Source organism: Dromaius novaehollandiae, chromosome 10 (genome assembly GCF_036370855.1).
Source record: "Dromaius novaehollandiae isolate bDroNov1 chromosome 10, bDroNov1.hap1, whole genome shotgun sequence".
NCBI classification, from domain to species: Eukaryota; Metazoa; Chordata; class Aves; order Casuariiformes; family Dromaiidae; genus Dromaius; species Dromaius novaehollandiae.
Genome location: NC_088107.1, coordinates 12,613,574 through 12,632,986, shown reverse-complemented (window position 1 = coordinate 12,632,986; position 19,413 = coordinate 12,613,574). Strand labels below are relative to the sequence as shown.

At 35.4% G+C, this 19,413-nt stretch overlaps 1 protein-coding gene and 1 long non-coding RNA gene across 5 annotated transcripts in view; one reads left to right on the top strand and one right to left on the bottom strand.

Moving 5' to 3' along the window:
- Positions 1-6: 6 nt before the first annotated feature.
- Positions 7-11,523, top strand: LOC112981417 (uncharacterized). Of its 2 annotated transcripts, none has more exons than XR_003258703.2 (3): positions 7-922; positions 3,338-3,502; positions 11,341-11,523. It is a non-coding gene; the product is annotated as an uncharacterized LOC112981417 (long non-coding RNA). The 2 variants fall into 2 exon arrangements; XR_010390752.1 differs by lacking the exon at positions 11,341-11,523 and adding an exon at positions 6,045-7,751.
- The window catches only part of COPS2 (COP9 signalosome subunit 2), a 24,010-nt gene continuing 12,250 nt past the window's right edge, over positions 7,654-19,413 (bottom strand). For 2 of the 3 annotated variants that reach the window (XM_064517332.1, XM_026097045.2), the window contains 10 exons: positions 18,524-18,649; positions 17,046-17,156; positions 16,800-16,877; positions 15,802-15,976; positions 14,607-14,785; positions 14,413-14,465; positions 12,074-12,171; positions 10,144-10,226; positions 9,033-9,091; positions 7,654-8,409 (listed from right to left, as the gene is read on the bottom strand). In XM_064517332.1, coding sequence (XP_064373402.1) covers positions 8,265-8,409; positions 9,033-9,091; positions 10,144-10,226; positions 12,074-12,171; positions 14,413-14,465; positions 14,607-14,785; positions 15,802-15,976; positions 16,800-16,877; positions 17,046-17,156; positions 18,524-18,649 — 1,107 coding nt within the window. In that variant the 3' untranslated portion in view covers positions 7,654-8,264. The remainder of the gene's footprint in view (positions 8,410-9,032; positions 9,092-10,143; positions 10,227-12,073; positions 12,172-14,412; positions 14,466-14,606; positions 14,786-15,801; positions 15,977-16,799; positions 16,878-17,045; positions 17,157-18,523; positions 18,650-19,413) is intronic. The other variant, XM_026097046.2, reaches the window with a different exon arrangement.

Here is a 19,413-nt window from a genome sequence, read left to right as displayed (position 1 = left end):
CTGTCAGGTGCCTCGGCACGGTCGTGTTTTGGGCGCCCGAAAATGCCCCGGGGGCTGCCATATGCTCACGAACAGCGTCTCCTCACACCCGAGCTCGGGCGATAGGAAAAGTTACATATCCGCCCGCGACGTGAGCCTTCAGCACTGGCCCCCCAAAACCGTGGGACATTTTTTCCCCCTTCCAAGGCTGCAGCTTACACGGTGCTTCTGTCGCGTTGGAGGAAAGAGATGCGCTCGGGGCTGCGTTGCAGGAGGGCAAACATGACCCTCATTCCCCGCAGAGGGTGTTGGGGGGGAGGAGCGGTGGGTAGATGATGTCCTCGAGATTATCTGGAACTTTCAAGGAAAAACCTGTGATTTATTTAAAGGCAGGAAGCCGACAGCGTCGCACACGGCTCTGGAGCGCAGGCCGTGGCTCCGAAGCGGGCGACGGGGCGGTGCGGGCAGCTGGGCTGCGGTGGCGGGGAGGCCCCGCCAGGCCCCATGCCCCCTGCGACGCGACGCGGCCCCGCGAAGCCCCTGGCCCTCGCCAGGGCGCCGTGGGGAAGGGAGCGGCTGTTGACGGCGCCAGCGGGCATGTGGCCGTCCCGTGGCCACGCAGCCGTCCCACGGCCACGCTGGCCCTTTCTGCACCCAGCCTCCAATGCCATCAACATGTCTGTGTGGTAACAACATAGCTACTAATACAGGAGGGAAATTTTGAGAAATCAGTTTCAGCCTAGCCTTTATGACGTGTCCTTCACTTCCTTTGCTGCCTTGATTTTCACTCACACTTAATTACAGGTATTACGAGCAAGCCCGGTGAAGTCCACGTCTCCATTCATCCATGAGGATGTGCTCATCCATGGAGGACGGGGACCCAGAGTTTATGAGTCTGTGAGTTGGGGCCACACAACGACACTCTTACATGTATATTCCATAGGTAACATTCCTGCATTTTCTTTAGCTAGTATGTTTGGGGTTTGGGGTTTAGTCTAGCAAAAAGCAAGCATTGTTTATTTGCAGCTCTGTTGCTAATGTTTGTATCAACATTCCTAAACCACATCAAGGAAACGAATGAGTAGTAATAGAATAAATAAAAGAAAAACACAAATTTTGGAACAGATTCTTGAGTGCTTCCAGGTAAAATACGTTTATAAAATGTATTAATAAAAGAATCAGGCCTCTGCTTAACAGAGGTTCTTGTGAGATATAAATGGCATAGTTTAGGGAAAAGCAAGCAAAGCCTATATCTTAATTTGACATAAAGTTAAAACTATAACTACTGAAAATGTCTTTACAGAGCTATCTTGCTGCAGCTTCCTAGATTTAACCTTTATTTTATAATTCTTTAATCTTTCCAGATTTATGTTCATTATGCTATGTAACAATTTGTTCTACTGTATAAACATTTTATATTTTGGATTAATCCACGTAATCCCTTTGTTTGTATTTTCTTAGAGGAGCTCTTCATCATTAAAATTTTATATATAACATATGGTATTTTGAAGATGGCTATTACATTACACAGTAAGATCTCATTTTGCAAACAGATGATCTGAATATAGAACTTGCTCAGACTGTCATTGCCTTCTGTGCCATTTCACATCAGCAGGAAAATCAGCAGGATCACAATACAAGTGTAACCTTTGCCTAGAAGTCTGCAGTATTACTTATATGCTATGACTTAAGTTTTCTTAGGGTTGCAGCCAACTAAATCATAGGTCTTATTGATCATATGGGAAAGGGAGAAAGGCGAAATTGTAATGTCAATGAAATGTAACTACAGGATTTCTGTAGACTTCATTGAGGCCAGTGTTTTACCACAGATGAAGAGAACAGAAGGGCTGCTCCCGCCCCTGGTTGATGTAGAAACTGCCTCTTAAATGGAGGAGCTGCAGAACTTTGCAACCTTTATACATGCTTCCCTGTCCCCGCACCTTTCTTGATGAGATTAATAGAAATCTCTTTTTGACGTGTGGTCATGCCATCCTGACTTTCGATAAAATATACAACGTTAGCACAGTAATGGTCTTCAGCAGAACTAACACAAGTGTCTGTAACTTCAAGAAGCCATTTTAAGGTTATTATACTGTAATAGAGAGCTTAATTGAAGTTATGATGTTACATTCCCAGGGGCTTTCATAGAATGACATTTGTTCTTTCAACACAATAAATCATGAAAGTAAAACCAGGGAGTATGCTGGTTATATTAAAAGCTTTCAGTTGATGCAATTAAACTGCATTTCATCAGCCACTGATGAACTTATGAGATGTAAATCTCTAGATAAATAATTATGAAACATTTAAATAAGCTACTCGACCTAGATCTCCATGAATCAGGCAAAATATCTCTACTAAGTGAAATATATTTTAATCCCAATAGTTTAATGTTTTACTTATTTGTGCTAAATTAGGCTGACTTACTTAAAACCTAGTCACTTTTCCTCTCCCAAGTAATGTGGGAGAACTTGCCTGACTGGACAGAAAACACAGTGAAAAAACCCCACTGAAACAATGGGCACAATTGTCTTCTTGTATTAGCAGACCAGAATTTTAGTGTGGAATGCAGCTTAATTTGTCCAAATTGGTGCTGACCGTGGAATATATATTATGACATTTTCTTAAGATAGTTGCTGTTTTTTTTTTTTTTAATAATGACTCATTATGGCAAGGCTGTTCATTATAAAATCCTTCTTTTGTTCCCAAGATACATACCAACATAAAGGTCACACTTGAAAGGGCTGTTATGCATACTTAAACAACAATAACAAGAAGTTCTAAATTGGGCAGTGGCTAAATAGACATCAGATCTACATAAATCTTTACAATATACATAATACAGAAAGTCATGCTGAGTGACCTGAGTGGCCACACGGGTGAAGAGAAAAGAACTCAAGTCTGTCATAAAATTTAACTCCATATTATCACCAAAAAGAAAAACATGCCAAAGTACTCAGAACCAGTTATGTTAGATCCTCTCTCCAGAGCTATTACAACTATGCCGTGATATCTGGTTACATCATCATCTTTTTTGCTTGAGTGTTGTGTAAGTGAACTCAACAGTGTTACCAACCTTAAGGAAGCCGTATCTTAAAAAACAAAACAAAACAAAAAAAAAACCCACCCAACCATTCAATATAAACACACTACTAATTGCAGTAGCTGCTTTTGAATATTCAGTCCTAAGTGCCCATTCTAAAATCTGGCAGTTTGTGAATAATTAATGCTACTTCCTTTTTTTACTGCCACATGAAGAGAAGTAACTCAGATTAGAAGCAAAAATGGTGCTTGAAACTAGTGGGAGCGGATTGCAATTTTGCTAATAAGTTGTTGAGTTTATTGCTATATCTTCCAGATAGTGGAAACATCCTTCCTGAAGACAATGGAAGACACAGACCAAATAAAGAAGGAAATCTGGGTCAATGAAAATTAAAAAATGGAGTCTAAACCAAAATATCTCTGCAGTATGGAAAGGCACTTAGTAATGACTCTGAATTCAGAATTAATCACAGAATTACAGGTAAGTCTAACAGCATGTACAGGCTACTCACACTCCCTACATATGCAGGCCCTGTTTACATCCAGTGTGTAAGAAGTTCTACAAAACACATAAGGATGTGATTAGGTGTGCCTCCCTAAAATCAAGGCAGCTCCTCATATTGAACACATGTGTAGGGTGAATTGCACAGGCCTAAAAATATGAAAGAAGGGTTGCTCAATAATACCCCCTCCACGCCGGTGGTATAAGCAGGCTCAGACTGAGCTCCACAGCAGCACTGGTAGATTTGGGGCATGCTGCAGCAAGAAAGTGGAAGAGGCAGTAGGAATGAAGCTTACTCCAAAATGACACAGCTTTACTGGATTGGGACTAAAATCTTCAGTATAATTACAGTGTTAGGAGAAAAAGACAAGTATAGAAAGCAAAGCATATTTTGGCAAATAATCTTTTGTATCTGATGTGGGGAGATAAAATGTGTAACATCCTGCACAGGCAGCTAAAGGCAAATGCAACAGGGAACTTAATGCAACTGAAGTGGGAAGGTGGCACTAGGTGTGACTGGTCCACAAATCTGAGAATCATGATTCTGATAGCAACCTGTGATTACTACTAGCAGCAGTCAGAGTAAGCACAGGACTCCCACTGAGAGCAGCTGCAAAGTGGCTTTAGAGCCAATGAGGACAGATCCTACCTTGTAACTCTGTAATCTGGCCAGGATGGGATTAGCCTTTACTCTTGCTGTAAGGTTTACAGTTATTGCATCTAAAATTTCATGCCAAACATGCAATTATTGTCATGCAGATACATTTTGCAATCCACCCTTCCACTGATTTAGAAGCATTTAAGAAGCATTTAAGATAATCCTATCTGTTGACATCTTAACGCTTAACTGTGAATATTTAGTTGTAAAGCAGTATTTTGCCTAGTTCTCTAATTTGGCAATTTTGGGGTTTCCTACAAACTAAATTTTTTTTAGCACTTTGAAAATAATAGAATAGCAGCTAAACTTTTATTTTTAAAGTCACTATTAACATGTACATATGGAAATACAGTTCAAATAACTGCTGTAGCTCTGAGGAAACTGGGGTACTGTCCAGAGTGATGTCATTTTACTGTTAATCCACACAGAGTTCCTGCTCAAATAAGTTAGTTCACTTCCCCTCAAAGTAAACCTGAAAATACAATTTTCAAATACAGATATAATGTTTTACAGCTGACAATTTCTGAGTAATTACAGGAATCAGAGTGTTTTATTACCAGACTACAATCCAAATACCTTCATTGTATTATTCTATTAGGTGCCTTTCAACAGCCTTGCATTTTTTGTTTTCTGTTTTGTTGAATCAATTTCTAAGCTGATTTAAAATGAAAGGAAAATTAAATCCTCACTACATCGTTTCAGATCCAATCCATTGTAGAAGGATTTTAAGATGAGAAAAGAATGCATTTCTCCAAAATATATTTGCTAAGTAAAAAAAAGATTTCTAACATGCACACACACATCCTTTGTGACTTCAGTTCCGTGAATGAGGTTCAGGTTCAGTTTTAATGCACAAGCTGCCAGCAACTCAAATGGAGGACGGTGTGTGTGTGTGTGTAAATATATACATATATACACACATGCACGCATGCACACACAAGCAAAAGATTACAGTAGCCATTAAAATGTTCTTTTGCAAATAGATAACATTACTGGTACCAGCTAAGGTTCCAGTTTGTCTTGTACCAACAGCAGCAAAACAAAACATGGATAAAAACAGCCAAAAAATTGTGAAAACTCTGGCTATGAAAATTAATGACATTTCCAGAAACTTAAAAATTGGAACTGAGACTGGAGAATCCAGTGAGGCTGCTTAGCAATTCTTGAACCTGCAGTGCAAAAATACTTAAAAAAAAAAAAAAAGTCACTGTCTTTCTTCAACTACCTATTCAGTTTTCCTGACAAGGTGGAAAGGACAATTTACCACATCAGAGACAGATCTACCAGGCAATAAGTGGGCTATAGCAACTATTCACAATGTTGCAGCAGATGTACTAGCACAATGCTTACAAAGTTTGGTGACAACACAGCTCCTCCGTATTTCCTCATAGACAACTCTCATCTTCGGGGTTAATTATGAGAACACTAAAAAAGGGGTAGAATCCCTTAGGGATTATACAAATCTCCATTATGTGCCTAGAGCACAGATGCTAAGGCACTATATGCATGAGTAGGAAATAAACTATGCCAAAAACGCACAACAGTTCATCAGAGGTAGACTCGTATTTTTTCTATGTAAAAATACACATTAGCCCTCACTGGTTTTCAAACTAACAGTACTTCACTGGTTGGACTAGTCCTACTACAATTAGTCCTTCATGACTAAAAGCTAGAAAAAGGGGACTAACTAGATAGGACAAAATTTACTGTAGTATTCCAGTTTCCTTCTGAGAAATCCAAATGTCCCTCCCCAACAAACATACCTGGGATGGGAAAGGCTATCTCAGTTAAAACAAGCAAAGTCAGAAAGACTTGTTTTTAAACAAAATGAAGTTTATGCTCATTTCTTTTTTCCTCCTTTAGAGGAGATTAATCATTCCTTCCCACAGCAAGGGTGGCAGGAAATGGTAGAGAAGAGAAACATGCTGAAACCAGCTGTCGCAGTATCCTGTCTCCATGGGAAGGAGAATCTTGCAAGAACAGCTATCCAAATAGGTGCTTCTGGATCTGGAGAGGAGACATACTAGACATCTGTACAACTTATTGTGCAGTATCATACACAAATTTGATTTTGCTAAGTCCAGTTTCACATCACCAGATTTTAGTGGATTTTTCAATGTAAAAACTATGTTACACATTGTAAAGAAATGTGATGAGAACAATGTGTTTTATTAAGTGTTATCTACCGATATTTTTGAAGGAAAAAAGAAATGTAAAAAGACCTTTGCCTGTGCTTAAAAACTAATTTCAACTTATATTCATATTTTACTCTTATTTTAAGTGACTAGCTAAATTAAAAAACCTACTGGTAAAAATATGCCTCAGTAAAGAGGAAATGCTCCCCAAGATTCAGCATTATGTTGTTTCTGCAACACATTAAGTTAATCCTTAATTGATACAAGGAAAATAGTTTCACTTACATTGACAGCTACAGAGCAAAATTATTTTCTGCAACACCTAACTAACTTTGAAATGAAAGTTAATGTCATCCCACTTAAATGTATGCTGTTAACTATTTAAATCCTGTCCTAGAATAAACATTCAGTTTACTATGCTATCTTACACATATGTGATAGACATGTGTGCTACAGGAGTCTTCTTCATGTTTATTTTTTCATTGTTGTGGCATTAATTGCTCTACATACATATTTTTCCTTGCAAAAAGCATGGCACAGCTTTTTGCGCTATTTATATCATACCATCACCTTTAAATTGGAGTACTTGCACTTACAGAAGAAATGAACATGCAGAATTTCTTTTACTTTTCTGAAAACCGCAAAAGAATTTCTCTGTCAGAGAAATTGTCCAAACAAGCTGCCAGAGGAAGAACAGTTGCTGTGGCCAAAACTACAGCTCTGTTTTAAATGATGATCCCAAAATCTTGGGACATGGAAGGTAGTGTCTATTACGTGACTTAAAGAGCAGCTCTGAAGGAACTCAAATACAATCAAACGTTTGGGAGGGAATGTCACTGTACTTAGTCCCGCTCTATACACAGCGTGCAGAAATGCTTCTGTTGCTTTCAAAACTTGTGCTTCTATTCACACAGAATTCAAGAGTCAAAAAAAGACCACAACCTGACCTAATTAGTCAGAGAGAGACAACAATTAGAGTCCACTTTTCTACTTCCAAAGTATTGCCTGACAAACCTGTATTCTTAAAATACCAAAATCAAAACCAAGAACATATTCCTGAGAATTGCCAAATACCTACCAATATCAACTAGATGGGACTGGTAAGAGCTTGGTTTCTTGCAAGATAAAAAATCAGTTAGCAAGATGGCTAGATGTCAGGTTTTAATCTAAGTATTTGTAATTACCAATTTAAGGAAAAAATAAAAAGCATACCAAGGTTTAGATTTAAAATCTCCACATTGTCCTTCACAAGAAAGGTGAGGATGAAGTAGTACATATTTTCTTAAGTTATCGAAAGTAAAAATCAAGTATAATGAAAGCACATCAAGAAACAACTGTACAATTTCTGAACTGCACTGTTTATTTTGCTGCTTGAAACCTAAAGTGACAGTATGCCACTATAATTATGGGGTTTCTTCTAAACCTTTACTACACTGCAGGTACAGAAATATACGGACACATTTTTGGAGAATTGACATTTTGCAAAATGCAGCAAACATTTCAATTTATACATGAGAAAAGGAAGTGTTCAAAAGGGTATGCATTTCAAGTTATTGCAGGTTATTTCTGTGAGAGAATTTCTGCAGGTAAAACATGTTTAAATTTAACCAACAGTAACGTGTCAGTGTATTTAAAATCATGACAAAAATCTTCTCTCTGGTCATTAATTGCCCTTTGACAAATTACTATGATGTTGTATGTTTAGGGCAAGATGTCAATACAGCATAAATCCCGTGGCATTTTGGTTTTCTTCTGGAGATTAAAGCTGTTTTTCTTGGGATAAATGCAGCAGCAAAACACAAACCAGCTGATCAAAAAAGCACTTCTGCCATAACTCCAATAATTTCAGGGCACACCAACCGACAGTAGTTTTGCCATTCCCAGTTCTTTTAAGGTTTACATCACTGCACTGTTGCCTTAAGTACGTTTTGTAAAAGCTTGTTTTCTGTTAGGCCAGCTTGCTGACTACAGCCTGGTTGAGAGAATTTAGTTGGTTGGTCCATTTATCTAATGCAGTATACCGTGCACCGCCTCTCTTCTGGTGATCCAGTTCAAGGAGCTGGTTGACTTGATCAATTCGGCCATGTATAGTGCTATAAATAAATAAATAAATAAATAAATAAATAAATAACTCTAATGCACATGGAAATAGAAACTAATAATACATCAGGGTAAAATAAGAGGTCTTCTTACACAAAACACAGATACAGAATCCATTTCAGAATTTAACAGTTTCATAATATACTGTCCACTTTTATTATATACTGTCCCATGTAGTACTGCCTATTTAATTGTCATCATGACAGGAAATCAAATCAATTCATTTAGTGGACAATGCATATATTTGCACTATACATAATAATCGATACCTATGCATCTACAACCCACATATAAAATCTGAAGCAATTTAATATTAATAGTTCTTTTAAGACAAGGAATCATAAAATATGGAGACTTAATATAAGTAATTTATTACAAAATTCAAAATTAATGTAAATACATGCCACTCAATCTCTCTATATAACCTTATTTGCTCACATCTTACAAATATACTAGACTGCTCCTAAGCCAAGCAAACCCAAACAATCAATTCAGCATCATTACTGTTTGGTTTTAGAATCATGGTATTTTCACCACACACAAAAATAGTTTGTTGTTTCTTGTATAGTTTGATTATTTTAAAGCAATTAATGACCAGAACTAAGAAAGTACATACTTATCCAATATGCACTGCACAAGCAAGCTTTCCACATCAGCTACATCTATGTTTAACTCCTAGAAGGAAAAAAAAAACTCATTATATTACTATTTTTTGCAACATTAAATCCTTCCAATCTTTATTTTTATATACAGAATTTGATTTTATTTCTGTTTCTTATGTTAGAATGTATGAAGTCAATAATGATCTGTCAAGCAAAAGAATTCCACCCAAAGTATATGTCAAAGATCAAGAGATCAGTAACTTCTCAGAAAGGGCTGAAAAGGCTAAAGCAGAATTTTTGGAAGCTCCTGAAAAGAGCTCCTTTGCTGACTATATTGAAGAAAAAAAACAAAAAAACCTGATCAGGATATAAAATGAGACTATAACTATCAGAAAAGAATGGGCCCATGTTCAAAACTCTTTAGAGAGCTAAATGGAACATCTGGCTCAAGTAAGTTCTGCAAATGTTAAGGCCATCTTCCGGGAAAAAAGAAAAAAGTGTACAAAGCTTTATTATATAAAAAGGTTAGTTTTACAGTACGCTTTTACATGACAAGCATAAAAACTGGGCAACACTTCATAATATATTTTGAAATGCCATCGATTTTTGCAAGAAAAATCGGAGACTAAAAAGACTCACAGAAGATGAAAACAACCCTATTGTCATCTACTATTTTTTGATTTTGTTCTCTTCTGATTAGAGAATGAAATCAGTGGTTTTCTCTTATAATCCATTTGTTCTATTATTACAGTTCTGTAATTCTTACAAGACAGACATTTGAATATATTTTTTAAAGAGGAACTAAAATTTGGAATTATGTCCATAAAATTTGTGTACAGTTAGGAATTATGCAAATTGCAGTTTCTACATTTCTCTTCAGAAAAGCACTTTTCTACAGCAAGCAGAATACGATAACTGAGTACTTCAGAAATGTATCATTAAAAAGCACTGAGATGATACTCGACATTTGCATTTTTGCACTGCAAAGGTGTCAGCAGTGCACTACATTATGGTTTAGATTATATTTTAGATGTTCTACTTCAGGAAGTGCTTTATTTATTTAAGAGTTGTTTATTCACTATTAATCATTTAATTAAGCAAATGCAAGGCTCCACTGGCATGTACCTTAGAAATAAAAGGAATATGTATTCTCGTGTAAGGCTTAATTAATTTTATAAGCACTTGTGTTCTGATGTTTCGCAAAAGCTCTGCAAGAGAAGAAAAAAAAATATTGTAAAAATAACAGTACTTAAATAAAGATGCAATACAGTTCCAACTTTGTATCTTTCTATATCCTAACTACCATGATCTTTTAAGGTAGTGAGCAGTTTCGCATTCAGTGATCGGGGGAGCAAAACAAAATAAAGACACCCTCTTTTTTCCAAGTATACTTTGACAATATGTAACTTTGAAGATGGACAGATAAAGTTGATTAATTGTTTAAACCTAGAGCAATGTATTCCCTGTTAAAATTTAAATTATTCAAACTAACTGGATAAATCATACAGACCACTGCACAGTATGCCTGCCCCTTTAATTCACAGCTGTAATGCTTGCCTTAAACAAAAGTGGGAAGAGGTATTTCAAAGGCTATGAAACTTAAGGCTGTTTACAATTAACTTCATGGGGTATATTCACATTTTAAGTTAAAGTTCAGGATCTAATGGTATAATGATGAGGAAATGAAGAAGAGTTACAAAACGGGGTCTGCATGAAGTGGCTGATTTTGCTCAAGACAGACAGTGCAGCTGTTTTAGTACTTTCACATTATTAAAGAAAAGTAATATAAAATTAAAGCATAAATTAACATTGTAAATTAACAGAAAAAGAGCTAGATCCATTTTTACCTAACTGGTTACACAAGGACTGTTCACTTAATGAAAACTAATACTGAAGACTGGATTATGTATCTCAATAAAACTGATGAGATTAAAACAACTAAGCAAGCTGTGTAAACATTAAAACCACAAACACACATTCCATCTCAGTAGGCAGTGAAAAAGCTGAGAATGTGTTTTTCTCCCTGGATGTTATTGGCAGACCAATATCATATAACGGGTTAAACTCAAAGGTCTCTCCAGTCCTTAAGTTCAGCTCTCCTTCTCTTGCTTTCCATTTCTACTGTCATTCTCTCTTCCTTAAGCACCCATCTCTTTAATCTTACAGTCTTCCCTACCAGACTTTGAAGTTTACCAGTAGTTGACGTGTAACAGCAATAGAGGGGTTATATTTAGTTTCCCCTGCTGATTGCCATCTTCTCTTTTACAAACAAGAAGCGTAGGAAAACCAGGTCTCTGGATTTAACTCTTCTCTTTCATGCAGCCATCCAGCTAACTGCTCTGGCAATGCCAAATAAGTCCTACTCTTGATGAATCAACGGTAGTCATCTGAAAAACTGGACATTATCTGCGAGTCAAGAGACTTACAAACTCTCCGATAAATGACAAACTGCAGGAAAGACTTTATTTCGTCTGTTAATGGAATTAATAAACATGTATTATTGTGTTCCCCTGTTTTACTATATAGAAGTACTATAAATCCAAACACTGTTTTCAACATGCACGACTGTATATCTTGTTAAATGTTTTATTTCTACACATTTATTAATGCAGCCTTCATTACATTGTGTACATACTATGTTTTTGATCTGAAGCAGAAAGTTCATCTTATTACAACAGTGAACATCTAACTGTTGAGACCAATAAGAACAACCTTTCCAACTAATTAAAGGTTCCTCTCATTCAATCTTTCACCAGTGCAAAAAAAAAAAATTAAATCCAAAATACTGAGTGTGTGACATCACAGTAGATATTATCTTAAAACATCCATTCTTGCAAGAACTTTCTTCATGACTCCTGCAATTCTTAGCAGTTATTCTACCTGCCAGAATGAATGTTGGCCCTGACTATTTTCCAAAGAAGAACTTGGAAAACGGTAAAGGAATTGTCCGTAAGTAATAGTTATAAAGAACACTCAACACAGAGAAAATAAATCTTAACACAACACAGCATAACAAGCAGAGAAAAGAAAGGATTAAAACAGTCTGTGAAAATACCTTCGATATGCTCCCTTATGAAGGGATCGTCCATGATGTTGCTGTGATTTGTTTTCAGAATCTTCTCAAATTCAGTGATGTCGTTATTCTGATAGGCACTTCAGAAAATACAAGACTGAATTATTATTTTTAAAAGTAAAATAGACTCATCATAAGACTTAGTTCTCTATAATCTTCATAAGGAAAAACTGTTTTCGATGAGATGCCACAGAAAAGATCTTTCTCCTATTTCATACTTTGTTAGCATATACAGAAGTTTAGAATGATCAGTTAGTTCTTTTGCAAGCGTGCACTGGTCTCAAACCATTTGTACTTTAAAAAGCTATCATTAAAAAAACCCCAAACCCTAAGAAATAGCCAATTTTGGACAGTATTGTTACTCAAATTTTGGCTTAATGAAGCCATGTTTTATGCAACAAATAGAGAAAAGGAATGCAGAGGGTTTTGTTGCTGCTGCTTCTAGAAAGCTGAATTCTAAGGAAAAGTTGACTTTCTAGACTAACTGAGAGTAATTTTGGCATAACATTACTTTTTAGATTTATAGTTCATTCTTAGTATCTAAAATATGATTTAACTACTTAATATTGTTATCTAAATAAAGGTTACAGAAAGAAGATGAGTTTGGACACCAATTATTGTTCAATAGTGGCCCACAGCATCATTTAAAGATATGAGCAATAAGAGCTGCTGAAACAAGACCATTTTCTTAAACATAATGGTCTTACAAATCAAATCTATCATCTTTTCTTACAGGGACAGTCAGCCATAACAGACACTATATACTAACCAATGAAGCTTACACAGTAATTTAGTTATATTAAGCTACAAGCTAATGATCTTTAACCTGAAAGAGGTACTGTTCAATACCTGCCTTAAATATCTGTTTGATATTAACACTGAATATTTTAAGAACAACATATATTTCTCCTTTATAGTCTCTGTACATTTTCAAATTGTTTTTAAACTGGTCAAGAAAGACATCCTGTAAAAGTGGCAAAAAAAAAAAAAAACCTAGTTAAATTTAGGATGGAACTTGAGGAGTTTATAAATGGAGTTTTAACAGTGGAGAGGACTGCATCACATGGAACCAATAAATTTTACTTCATAATTAAATGGAAATTCAATTAAGTATATTTTATTGTTTATTCCAGAAGTCTCTCTTTACAATATGCAAAGCATTCAAGTGCCCAATGTAGAGTATAGGAAGAATTAAAAACATAACTGTAATACTTGGAATCGATTTTTATCTTCTGCAACTTTCTTATCTACACCGTTTTAATTGCATTATTAATTTTAAAGAAGCCGTTATACTGAAATGTCAAGATAAAAGATCTCAATTAGGAGCGTGAATAAAATCAGATTGGGTAAGGCCATCTGGAGTTCCTTCTGCCTCAAATTCACATGAAGCTACGAAAGTGAAGTAGAAAAGACAAGTCTAAAGTGGAATTACTGGAAATAGTCTCTTAATAAACTACCAAATCATGTGTTCATCATTATGTCAATAATGGACGAGCACCCTCACTTTTAGAAATGATTTGTGTGCATACAATGGTGCAGCGCCATAGTAATCTCAAAGCAAGCTTTGTTCCAACATGACTTTAACCGTCTATTTCAAAACGTAAGCATGTATTACTTCTTACATAATGAAAAGGTGGGAAGTTTCTCAAGCATTGTTCATTCTTTTACTTGTTAATGCAAAGGCAAGATAGAGTGGACAGAAAAGGTTAGCTTCACAGCACAGAATACAAAGACGGCCTTAGTTCACTTTATTTTGTCTGATAATCTAACTATCCAAAAAGCTCTGGCTTCATGTTTGCCTGTAAGAGGTAATGAAGCATTTTTTTGATCTTCACATATCTGAAGGATAAGGGAGATTGCTTGAGAATTCCATTTCATACTCCTATGTTATGAAACTCCTTTAGTAATCATGAAATATCACTGCATCCAATTATTCTATTGGCTTTGGTATGAGATGTCAGTTATCTCACTTTCTGATATATATAATCAGCCAAACATTGTAGTCCAGGTGCAATATTAGGAGACAGAACTTTCTTTTAGGGAAAAATGTGATTTTTTTGGCCATTACAGAAGAAATTCACCATAGCAGAAGATAAACACTATTTCTCCCCCCTCCCCCTACCTGGTGTAGGATAGACCGTGGTGCATGTCAAAGTAAATAAAACAATTTCTTAAGAAAAACAGTCTACCAGTGTTTGCTCGATATTTATGAAAAAATGTTTGCGTTAGTTGTGTACAAAAAAGCCACCTCTCAAAAATATCCAGTTCCTGTTTTGGATACTACATTTTTTTTTTCTTCTCCGGAAAACTTAAAATCTTACCTTACTAAATTCGTCATTGCTAGAATCTCTGGATCATTTTTGTATGGTTTAGCCTACACAGAACAGAAAGCACAATATGCATGTTTAGATTTTAAATATTTTTTCCTTTGTCTTTTTTTGGTAACTTGCCTATCAACTCTTAAAAAAAAAAAGGCAGTAACTGAAAGTGACTTAATCATATTTATAAAAAGTACCTCCTGAGAATCAAATGGATTTATTCCAGATTTCATCAGCATGTTTGCTAAGACCAAGTATTTTAAGCAAGTCGTTCTTCTGGGGCTCCCTGATTCATCATAATTCTTGAACGCTTCAAAAAAATCAGTATGTGCCTTTTCAAACTCTCCTTCTCTTAAGTGCATTTTGCCTCCACATTCTGAAAAGAAAACACAGGATGAAGCAAAAAGGAACACTGCGTGCTTGTTGCTGACTAGAATAATTGTACTCAGAAGTTCCACGCTATTTCTAAATAGATTACTGAAATATTTTCAGGAGTCTTTTCATTCTCTAAAATCACTAGAAAAAGCACTAGGGCCAGCACATACAGCTTTGCCGTTTGAATAAACTCATTCCAAAGAACACAAAACAAAACCCAGCCCACACTATGAATCTAAAAGAACACCAATCCTTGCAGCCAATAATTATTTTAACCTTATGTTAAAATACTTAAAATTCGAATGGAATTTATCTCAATAAACTTCAAAGACAATAGACGTCCTATATTTATGAAATCTTCCCTATATATTTTGAGAAAAACTACACAAAAAATAAACTGAGAAATACAGTTCATCTTTTATTTCTGAAGTATCCATTGGTGCCTGACCTTCTGTGCAAGTGCCTACACCAAAAGAAGAAAGAAGGCACAATAATATTCTGGAGAAAGGTATTTTCAAGACATGCAGCATGTTTCCAGTATAATCCACCTTTACTGATAATAAATATTTTCCAATACATCTTAAAGCTCTTTTGTTCCTGATGAGTTTTAGTAAGATGAAACAGCAAGAACAAATTTACAAAAGTAGACTACAGAAACAACAGTCCCTTCTGCTTGTGTATTTATGCTTTGTTGCCTGCCATGGTGTCAGGAAGCTCATGTCTTCCCCCCTTCTTCTATTGCTTCTCTGCTATGCCACATGCAGCCAACTGTCCTGTTGTGCATCTGCTGCTTGGGACCAGAGCAGCAATGCCAAAGTCCTACAGGGGACAAATATTAAATGACAAAACCATAGTGACAGCATTTGTAGTCCCTTATTCACATAGGGTTTGTCTGACTCTGAATCTACAGGATCCTCTGCAATGTTTTTATAGTTGAAACTGAAAAAAGTATTATCAGATTTTCACAAAACTGATCTATGCAATAGAAGTTAAATGAGAAGTTCAATATTAACTTGCCTCTGATAACTCCCATGATCAGTGGATGAGGAATGGCTGACTTGATGTGCAATGACTGTTCATATAGTGCTTTAAGTTTTTTGTTATTTTTCTGTGCTGTATACATTTGAATTTCCAAAGCGTAGATTTCCAATAGTTGAGTACCTTTTTTTAGATCATCTTCGCCATCATCAGTCTAGGATAGATTAAGTAATAACTACTGTGAAATTTTAAGAGAACAGTGATTTCAGCTTTACACATTGATTATGAAATACGCTCAGAAACATCCTGTCAGAAATAAAGATATTCCTAAAATTTTAAATTTTGATACAGCTATAAACAGAAAACTCAAGGAACTTACCATAGACCAAATTCTGAAGCCATTTATTAACACATTATCATTTTTGTCTAATCAAAACTTTTCCTTACAATAACTTCCAGAACTTTGCCCTTTATGTTTTTCCACTCCCCCTTTAAAAAAAAGCCTCTCTCAGTATACCAATGTAATGACTGAGCACATATATTGATAATACATACGACCCTTCTACCACCTACAACAAAGTCATTTCCCAGATATTTGTAACCTATTTTCAATGCCAGATGAGGAAAAGGGGACAAAAAAGCACAGTAGGCTGCATGGCTTAATTTCCCCCCCACCCTTTCCAAATGGGGACAAGTAACAATTGTATGTTTCAGCTTTGACTAAAGCTCACTGGAATCTCCACTGCATTTTAAAATACACATCTATACTTTTAAATGATTCACGTGTGCTTTTCATTCTTGCGCTTGACTAAAAAGAAACTTATTCAATCAGTACTTGTGCATTATTGCTTTTAAAAATCATCTTTCGCCAAGGAATAGAACACCTTTATCATTTTTAGTTCATGTTATCAAACAGATAGCAAAGCAAGCCTAGGATTTCTGTGCTAAAACTCAACAATGTGCCTCAAAGGCCAACAACAGATGTAAAAAAATCAATGTTGTTTACTAAGCTACACCAATTTACAATATAAAGTTACCTGGCATGACTGATGCAGCTGGCGCAAAATCTTTTGTAACTTTCCATATTCTTCTCGTTCTAAATATAATTTGCCAAGCTGTAAAAAAAATTAAAAAAAGGAAAAAGATAAAGAGAAGTAAAGAAAAAAGTAGAGAAAAAAAGAGCTGAAATATTAAGTTCTATTAAGATTTCATAATTATAGCTTATAAGGTTTAGTTGAAGGTGTCACAAACAAAAGTAAAAAATAATGAATTATATATTTTACCTTTGTGTTTGTCTTAAACCACAATCTATCATTCTTAGCATCTTTCAGAGCTTCAAGTGTTGTTTCATAGAATTCCTGAAGCAAATCCATCTGACATAAAAAATCAGAATTCTATAATTGTAAACAGCAAATTTGTACCTGTTAATAAAGTCAATCTGAACAAACTAAAAGTGCATGTTTGAACTTCAAAACAAGAAAGACAGAGAAATCTGCATCTTATTGAATGTCTGCTTTTAAATTGTAAAAACAGCTTCTAAAATAACAAATCAAAGTATGCTTGTTCTTTTTATATGAAATACATATCATTAAAAAGCATGCTGGTGACAAATGAAAGCCACCTGTCCATCTTCTACAAGCACGTAAGAAAATCCTTATGTTGTGTAGCACAAGGCAAACACTAATAGACAACACTACCGCTACTTAACAAAAACAAAAAACCAAAGAATTTACATATCAAAAAGAATAAAAGAGTAAGATTTACACACACACACACAAAAAGAAATGGTCAAAGGAAAAGATGCTTTTCTATACTGCCAACACTGCATGAAACAAAGCTAAAAACTTGAGTGCATCAAACCATTTCCTTGCATAAAAAAATGAAAATATAACATCCAAAATGGAAGTCAACATGCTGAGTATAACACCAAACGAAGGTTCTACAGAGAATGCATCAGTATTGTTTATGACCATTGTTCTTTTGGGCAGCAGGGATAACAGATCTGCAGCTATACATCAGCTTAAAATTTCCAAATTGCCCGTCCAGGTCTGGCTCCAGGTGCCTTCAGACTAAACACACTCAACTCTGCCCACAAGGTAAAGTTCAAGCCAATTCTTTAGACCTGAGGGTAAAGTGTCATTCATCTACTAAACTTTCCCTTCCTATAGCTGGCAGGACAGGAGGGATTGTGATAATGACACAAGAGTCATTCCTAAAGACCAATGATCCTCCATATGCTGGTGCTATCTCCAGGTAGTCAGTTAGGGAAGCTTTCAACTAAATGTAAAGCTTGAACAACAACACAAAAGAAAAGAAGCCCAGCTGTATAGGTGCATAAACATGTACCTAGCTTGCACAGTCTGTTCAAAGACAGATGATATCTACCATCAACACATTATTGCAGAATTTTTCAAAGTAAAATGGATTAATTAATTAGAAATTACATTTGAGACTGCACGTACTGTGTGCAGCTATTATGCTAAAAAAGCTTTACTTTACAGCATAGATATCCTAGGTGAATATTGCCAAACAATATTCAGCCTGCTTTAATTAAAAAAAAAAAGTCACAAATTTCTGAAAAGTTATTATGCATGTTGACAGAATCCATTAAATGTGGGAAATATTTTTTAACATATGACAACAAATTAACATGCAATTGTTCTCTAATAAGGTCAAAAAAACAGACTACTATACACAAAAAAGTCCACAGTTAAAAATGTGAAGAGGAAAACCATCAGGATGAAAGAACTGATGATCTAACCTGCTTGGAAGTAGAGATATAATCAAGAATAGAATTGATGGATTTTTCAGAGTAATTTCTTGTAACTGCACTCCGTATGTAGGTCAATAGCTGTTTATATCTGTTCATCATTTCAGGAAAGTTAGTCTATACAGAAAAAAATATTATGAATTTTTATTTTAATGTTTTAAAATCAAACTACATTTTGCAAATACACATATAAAAAACAAAGCATAATAGAAAGACTATGCAGTAGTGGTTGCTATAAGGATCTTTTACATCACTACTTTATTGATAAGCAGAAGAATCAAAAGTAACTTCACCAAGACTCCACAGAACAGGTATTTAAAATGTTTCTCTCATTTAGAAAAATAGAGACACTTATACAACTGTCAGCAATCGTTGAATAGGTAATGTGAAAATATTCTTCACTGATTTGTTCTGGTAAACAGTGTTACATATATATACATAGGTTAGCAGTTTGCAATTCAAACTGAAATCTGAACATTTATACCATAAAAACAAATACCCACTTTATAAAAGAAGCTCTAAAAAAAAAATCCAAAATTTTATATAAACGATCCAATAAAATATTATTTTTAAGAGTAGTTCTTAAATCCAAAGTTTTCTAGAAAAGTCAATTTTTTTCTTTGATTAAGGATGGTACTTTAATTTATTTTACAAGCTTTCATTTCACACACACAATCTACCAACAGCTAGGGTATGATGCCTAAACAAGGACTGAGTCTTAGACTTTCAGAGAATATCAACTGACTACAGCAGCTATTTGTTTACATTTTGCCTTTCATCTGCAACCACAACATAATCTCCCTGCCACATTTGTAGCAGACACAAAAGGCTGCAAAAAACAAGTCCTAGCAGATTTTGCTGCCATAGTCACAAGTTCGAAT